General features: G+C 29.8%; 1 protein-coding gene across 1 annotated transcript; it reads right to left on the bottom strand.

The window, feature by feature from the left end:
- Positions 1 to 211: 211 nt before the first annotated feature.
- On the bottom strand, positions 212 to 7,286 carry LOC139507012 (ankyrin repeat domain-containing protein 29-like; the record flags this gene model as incomplete). The annotated part of the gene is made up of 5 exons (XM_071295602.1): positions 212 to 319; positions 946 to 1,044; positions 1,602 to 1,700; positions 2,258 to 2,353; positions 7,204 to 7,286. Coding segments are annotated over 5 exons (485 nt in total), but the record flags the coding sequence as incomplete, so codon positions are not given.
- Between the last annotated feature and the right edge of the window lie 913 nt (positions 7,287 to 8,199).

The following is an 8,199-nucleotide window of genomic DNA, read 5'->3' as shown; positions in this document are numbered from 1 at the left end:
ACAGCCAGTATGATAGTCTATGTTCTTGTGTTTTATAGTAAAATTTAGACATTCAAGTCTACAAAACATTTTTCATAGTTTTAAGTCCAATTTAAATAATCATATGACTTTTAACTATAGCCTTTACACAGAATCCAACCATATCTTATACATCATTTTACTGTGATTCATTAAAATAGTTGAACACAGGGCATATACTATAAAATATTACCTCATGTGTTGTAACCAAGGGATTGGCACCTCCTCTTTCTACCAGACATCTTGTGATCAGTAAATGTCCCCCCTGAGCAGCATAATGTAAAGCTGTGTATCCACGTATCTATAATATAACCAAATAACATGTAACTATTATGTACAATACTTTGTTATCAATATCAATAATATACAACATATCCTACAACTGACATCAAAACTTGTCTGATAAACTGGACAATGTTGTGTAATAAATATAAACAAAATATATATCACATGAATCAGTGGTCAAAACTGAATAAAATGACCAGTCACACTTGTATTTATATTCTACATAAACAATAAATAAACATGTTTTGTTGTGAAATGTCAAAACTTCCATAAAACCTGATATCTTAAAAAAATAAAAAATTTCAAGAAATGTGTAAAATAATTATATCAATGGATTCAGTAGAACAAAACAAGTAAAATGAGACCCCACTTTATATGATTCTTACAAATATTTGTTCATTAAAACTGTCCAATTAACAACATGATTTAGTGTAGATTCAGTATAACTGTTCATTTTAATAAAATATTTTTTTTAAGAAACATGAAAAAAGTAATATTTTCTGATTCAGAACAATAATACGAGTAAAATGAGACCCCACTTTATATGATTCTTACAAATATTTGTTCATTAAACCTGTCTAATTAACAACATGATTTAGTGTAGATTAATAGTAATGTGATCAGACTAAGTAGATAACATACATTTGTGATGTCGATCTTACATCCTCTATCAATGAGGAGTCTACAGATCTCCAGGTGTCCTCCCCTGACAGCCAACATTAATGCTGTCCCTCCATTACCCTGGAATAATACAACTGACATCAAAAATTGTCTGATAAACTGGACAATGGTGGGTAATAAATATAAACAAAATATATATCACATGAACCAGTGGTCAAAACTGAATACAATGACCAGTCACACTTGAATTAATATTCTACATAAACAAACAATAAACATGTTTTGTTGTGAAATGTCAAAACTTCCATTAAACCTGATATCTTAAAAAAAAAAAATTTCAAGAAATGTGTTAAATAATTATATCAATGGATTCAGTAGAACAAAACAAACAAAATGAGACCCCACTTTATATGATTCTTACAAATATTTGTTTATTAAAACTGTCTAATTAACAACAGGAATTAGTGTAGATTCAGTATCATTGTCCATTTTAATAAAATATTTTTTTTAAGAAACATGAAAAAGAGTTATATTTCTGATTCAGAACAATAATACGAGTAAAATGAGACCCCACTTGATATAATTATTACAAATATTTGTTCATTAAACTTGTCTAATTAACAACATGATTTAGTGTAGATTAATAGTAATATGATCAGACTAAGTAGATAACATACTGTTGTGGTGTCGATCTTACATCCTCTATCAATGAGACGTCTACAGATCTCCAGGTGTCCTTTCATGGCAGCAAACATTAATGCTGTCCATCCATTAACCTGGAATAATACAACTGACATCAAAACTTGTCTGATAAACTGGACAATGTTGTGTAATAAATATAAACAAAATATATATCACATGAATCAGTGGTCAAAACTCAATAAAATGACCAGTCACACTTGTATTTTTATTGTATATAAACAATAAATAAACATGTTTTGTTGTGAAATGTCAAAACTTCCATTAAACCTGATATCTTAAAAAAATATTTTTTTCAAGAAATGTGTAAAATAATTATATCAATGGATTCAGTAGAACAAAACAAACAAAATGAGACCCCACTTTATATGATTCTTACAAATATTTGTTTGTTAAAACTGTCTAATTAACAACTGGATTTAGTGTAGATTCAGTATCATTGTCCATTTAAATAAAAAAAAAATTAAGAAACATGAAAAAGAGTAATATTTTCTAATTCAGAACAATAATACGAGTAAAATGAGACCCTACTTTATATGATTATTACAAATATTTGTTCATTAAACCTGTCTAATTAACAACATGATTTAGTGTAGATTAATAGAAATGTGATCAGACTAAGTAGATAACATACTGTGATGTCGATCTTACATCCTGTATCAATGAGGAGTCCACAGATCTCCAGGTGACCTCCCTCGGCAGCCCTCATTAATGCTGTCTGTCCACTACCCTGGAATAATACAACTGACATCAAAACTTGTCTGATAAACTGGACAATGTTGTGCAATAAATATAAACAAAATATATATCACGAGTCAGTGGTCAAAACTCAATAAAATGACCAGTCACATTTGTATTTATATTGTACATAAACAACAAATAAACAACAAGTTGTTTTGTGAGATGTGAAAACTTCCATCAGAACTGTCATGTTAATTTTTTTTTTTTTTTTTTAAGAAATGAACAAAATATTTATATCAATGGATTCATTACAATTCTCTGAGTAAGATGACATCTCACTTTATATAATTCTAACAAGTATTTGTTAATATAATGATTAAATCTGTCTGATTAACATGATTCAGAATAATGATCAATTTTTAAAAAGTAACTTTTTCAAAGAAATATGAAAAATAGTTACATTTCCTGATTTAGTACAAGGAGACAAACAAAATGAGACCCCATTTTATATGATTCTTACAAATATTTGTTGTCCATTAAACCTGTCTAATTAACAACATAATTCTGTATATATTAAGGAAAGTGGTCAAAGTGAAGCAATAACATACATGTGTGATATTTGTTTAACACGCTGTAAAACCTTGGTGTAAAAAATGTTCTTGTAAATATTCAAAGTAAGAACTTTATCAACTATAATTCAAAACAAACAAAAACAATTAATGAGAGAAAAAAAATACCTTTATGTATTTTTCTCTCTCATTAAAACTGTTAAATTTATCGAATTCAGTATAATGATATTAATATCAGTTTCCATACAGATATATTATTATATTATGTTCAGAAGTAACTTGTAGTTATGTGTTTTATACTGCTAATGTACAATCTGTCATGTTCTGAAGTAACATGTAGTTATGTGTTTTATTCTGCTAATGTATAATCTGTTATGTTCTGAAGTAACTTGAGTTGTATATTTTATACTGCTGATGTACAATCTGTTATGTTCTGAAGTAACTTGTAGTTGTGTGTTTTATACTGCTTGTGTACAATCTGTTATGTTCTGAAGTAACATGTAGTTTTATGTTTTATACTGCTTGTGTACAATCTGTTATGTTCTGAAGTAACTTGCAGTTGTGTGTTTTATACTGCTGGTGTACAATCTGTTATGTTCTGAAGTAACATGTACTTGTTTGTTTTATACTGCTGGTGTACAATCTGTTATGTTCTGAAGTAACATGTACTTGTTTGTTTTATACTGCTGGTGTACAATCTGTTATGTTCTGAAGAAACTTGTACTTGTTTGTTTTATAATGCTGGTGTACAATCTGTTATGTTCTGAAGTAACTTGTAGTTGTGTGTTTTATACTGCTGGTGTACAATCTGTTATTTTCTGAAGAAACTTGTACTTGTTTGTTTTATAATGCTAGTGTACAATCTGTTATGTTCTGAAGAAACTTGTACTTGTTTGTTTTATAATGCTGGTGTATAATCTGTTATGTTCTGAAGTAACCTGTACTTGTGTGTTTTATACTATTTATGTAGAATCTGTTCTGTTCTGAAGTAACTTGTGGTTGTGTGTTTTATCCTGCTGTCGTACAATCTGTTATGTTCTGAAGTAATTTGAAGTTGTGTGTTCTATACTGCTAGTGTACAATCTGTTATGTTCTGAAGTAACTTGTAGTTGTGTGTTTTATACTGCTTATAAACAATCTGTTAAGTTATGAAGTAACTTGTAGTTGTGTGTTTTATACTGCTGGTGTACAATCTGTTATGTTCTGAAGAAACTTGTACTTGTTTGTTTTATAATGCTGGTGTACAATCTGTTATGTTCTGAAGTAACTTGTAGTTGTGTGTTTTATACTGCTGGTGTACAATCTGTTATTTTCTGAAGAAACTTGTACTTGTTTGTTTTATAATGCTAGTGTACAATCTGTTATGTTCTGAAGTAACTTGTAGTTGTGTGTTTTATACTGCTTATAAACAATCTGTTATGTTATGAAGTAACTTGTACTTGTGTGTTTTATACTGCTGGTGTACAATCTGTTATGTTCTGAAGAAACTTGTACTTGTTTGTTTTATAATGCTGGTGTACAATCTGTTATGTTCTGAAGTAACTTGTAGTTGTGTGTTTTATACTGCTGGTGTACAATCTGTTATATTCTGAAGAAACTTGTACTTGTTTGTTTTATAATGCTGGTGTACAATCTGTTATGTTCTGAAGTAACTTGTACTCGTGTGTTTTATACTATTTATGTACAATCTGTTATGTTCTGAAGAAACTTGTAGTTGTTTGTTTTATAATGCTGGTGTACAATCTGTTATGTTCTGAAGTAATTTGTAGTTGTGTGTTCTATACTGCTAGTGTACAATCTGTTATGTTCTGAAGAAACTTGTACTTGTTTGTTTTATAATGCTGGTGTACAATCTGTTATGTTCTGAAGTAACTTGTGGTTGTGTGTTTTATACTGCTTATAAACAATCTGTTATGTTCTGAAGTAACTTGCAGTTGTGTGTTTTATACTGCTTATAAACAATCTGTTATGTTATGAAGAAACTTGTAGTTGTTTGTTTTATACTGCTGGTGTACAATCTGTTATGTTCTGAAGTAACTTGTAGTTGTGTGTTTTATAATGCTGGTGTACAATCTGTTATGTTCTAAAGAAACTTGTACTTGTTTGTTTTATAATGCTGGTGTACAATCTGTTATGTTCTGAAGAAACTTGTACTTGTTTGTTTTATAATGCTGGTGTACAATCTGTTATGTTCTGAAGTAACTTGTGGTTGTGTGTTTGATACTGCTCATGTACAATCTGTTATGTTCTGAAGTAACTTGTACTTGTGTGTTTTATACTGCTTATAAACAATCTGTTATGTTCTGAAGTAACTTGTAGTTGTGTGTTTTATACTGCTTATAAACAATCTGTTATGTTCTGAAGTAACTTGTAGTTGTGTGTTTTATACTGCTTATAAACAATCTGTTATGTTCTGAAGTAACTTGTAGTTGTGTGTTTTATACTGCTGGTGTACAATCTGTTATGTTCTGAAGAAACTTGTACTTGTTTGTTTTATAATGCTGGTGTGCAATCTGTTATGTTCTGAAGTAACTTGTGGTTGTGTGTTTTATACTGCTTATAAACAATCTGTTATGTTCTGAAGAAACTTGTACTTGTTTGTTTTATAATACTGGTGTACAATCTGTTATGTTCTGAAGTAACTTGTAGTTGTGTGTTTTATACTGCTGGTGTACAATCTGTTATTTTCTGAAGAAACTTGTACTTGTTTGTTTTATAATGCTGGTGTACAATCTGTTATGTTCTGAAGTAACCTGTACTTGTGTGTTTTATACTATTTATGTAGAATCTGTTCTGTTCTGAAGTAACTTGTGGTTGTGTGTTTAATCCTGCTGTCGTACAATCTGTTATGTTCTGAAGTAATTTGTAGTTGTGTGTTCTATACTGCTAGTGTACAATCTGTTATGTTCTGAAGTAACTTGTAGTTGTGTGTTTTATACTGCTTATAAACAATCTGTTAAGTTATGAAGTAACTTGTAGTTGTGTGTTTTATACTGCTGGTGTACAATCTGTTATGTTCTGAAGAAACTTGTACTTGTTTGTTTTATAATGCTGGTGTACAATCTGTTATGTTCTGAAGTAACTTGTAGTTATGTGTTTTATACTGCTGGTGTACAATCTGTTATTTTCTGAAGAAACTTGTACTTGTTTGTTTTATAATGCTAGTGTACAATCTGTTATGTTCTGAAGTAACTTGTAGTTGTGTGTTTTATACTGCTCATAAACAATCTGTTATGGTATGAAGTAACTTGTACTTGTGTGTTTTATACTGCTGGTGTACAATCTGTTATGTTCTGAAGAAACTTGTACTTGTTTGTTTTATAATGCTGGTGTACAATCTGTTATGTTCTGAAGTAACTTGTAGTTGTGTGTTTTATACTGCTGGTGTACAATCTGTTATATTCTGAAGAAACTTGTACTTGTTTGTTTTATAATGCTGGTGTACAATCTGTTATGTTCTGAAGTAACTTGTACTTGTGTGTTTTATACTATTTATGTACAATCTGTTATGTTCTGAAGAAACTTGTAGTTGTTTATTTTATAATGCTGGTGTACAATCTGTTATGTTCTGAAGTAATTTGTAGTTGTGTGTTCTATACTGCTAGTGTACAATCTATTATGTTCTGAAGTAACTTGTAGGTGTGTGTTTTATACTATTGATGTACAATCTGTTCTGTTCTGAAGTAACTTGTAGTTGAGTGTTTTTCACTGCTAATGTACAGTGTATCATGTTCAGAAGTAACTTCTTATGTACAATCTGTTCTGTTCTGAAGAAACTTGTAGTTGTTTGTTTTATTACGCTGGTGTACAATCTGTTATGTTCTGAAGTAACTTGTAGTTGTGTGTTTTATACTATTTATGTACAATCTGTTATGTTCTAATGTAATTTATAGTTGAGTGTTTTATACTGCTTATGTACATTTTTTTTATGTTCTGAAGTAACATGTAGTTGTATGTTTTATACTGCTGGTGTACATTCTGTTATGTTCTGAAGTAACTTGTAGTTGCATGTTTTTAACTTCTTATGTACAATCTGTTATGTTCTTTGTTATGTTATGGTTATGTTTCTAAAGTAAATTGTTGTCGTGTGTTTATGTACAATATCCTGTATTTTGAAGTTACTTCCAGTTGTGTGTTTTATATTGTTAATGTACAATATCCTGTATTTTGAAGATACTTGGTTTTACACTGTTTCACTGTGCTTTATTTTTAAGTAACATGTAGTTTTGTGTCGTTTTTTTGTACATGTACCATAAAAGGCTGTATCTTCAAATGATTTTTCTATGAATTGTTAAAATAAGGTAGTTTTGAATGTGACTTTTTTACTTACATCTTGATAATCAATGTCTGCACCATTCTGTAGGCTTAATTTAAGGCTTCTATATCTCCATTGAAAGCAGCTGTAATAAGTTTCTGTAAGTAAACCATAATAAAAATATATTGTAATGAATGTCCTTACTCTTAAATTAGGCAATAAGTATGTTTTCTTCTGTTTAGCAATGACTACATAAATCAGTAGTATCCTTCCTTCAAATAACAGACAGAGAGGAATTCTTTAAATAGCATATAATTGTTGGGATTTATGCATTTTATATTATCAAGAAAAACAACAAGAGTGCACACGCTGAAATGTCTCGCCTTCTTTACTAATCATTGATATTATGTTGATAGTCCTTAATAAAAAGCTTTATCACAACTGTCACAGAAACTTAACATTAACCAAGAAAACTAAACATTGACCAATGAACCATGAAAATGAGGTCAAGGCATGTACAGCTAAAAATTCTTCCAAACACCAGATATAGTTGACCTATTGCTTATAGTTTAAGAAAACCAGACCAAAACACAACCAGGTGCTCCGCAGGGCGCAGCTTTATACGACCGCAGAGGTCGAACCCTGAACAGTTGGGGCAAGTATGGACAAAACATTCAAGCGTGATACAGCTCTGAATTTGGATTGTGATCAAATTTTTGACATTATATGTTTTTTTTTACACAAAACAAATGTCAAGATTTTACAAATCAATTAAAGATTTCTTCAAACTTTTTAAATCTAAAATTAAATAGTTGACACAGCATAGGTTTCTGACACAGAATGAATGTGGTCTAATGAACTTAAAAGTTTTTTTTTTGCCTTTGAGCAATTCACTATGCTGTTGAATATTAATCCTCTCAAAAAAATGTTTGGAGAAATTTTCTTTTTATTTATGAAATCTGAAATGAGAAAAATTTAAACCCCCCCCCCCTTTTTTCACATCCCCGTTTCCCTTTTTCCAAAACTGATATCAATTCAAATTTCTAATGGAGTTTGCAACAATAACTACTC

This window comes from Mytilus edulis, unplaced genomic scaffold, assembly GCF_963676685.1.
Source record: "Mytilus edulis unplaced genomic scaffold, xbMytEdul2.2 SCAFFOLD_1510, whole genome shotgun sequence".
NCBI lineage: Eukaryota > Metazoa > Mollusca > Bivalvia > Mytilida > Mytilidae > Mytilus > Mytilus edulis.
The sequence above is the reverse complement of the archived record's forward strand: the minus strand, read 5'-3'. Positions and strand labels throughout refer to the sequence as shown.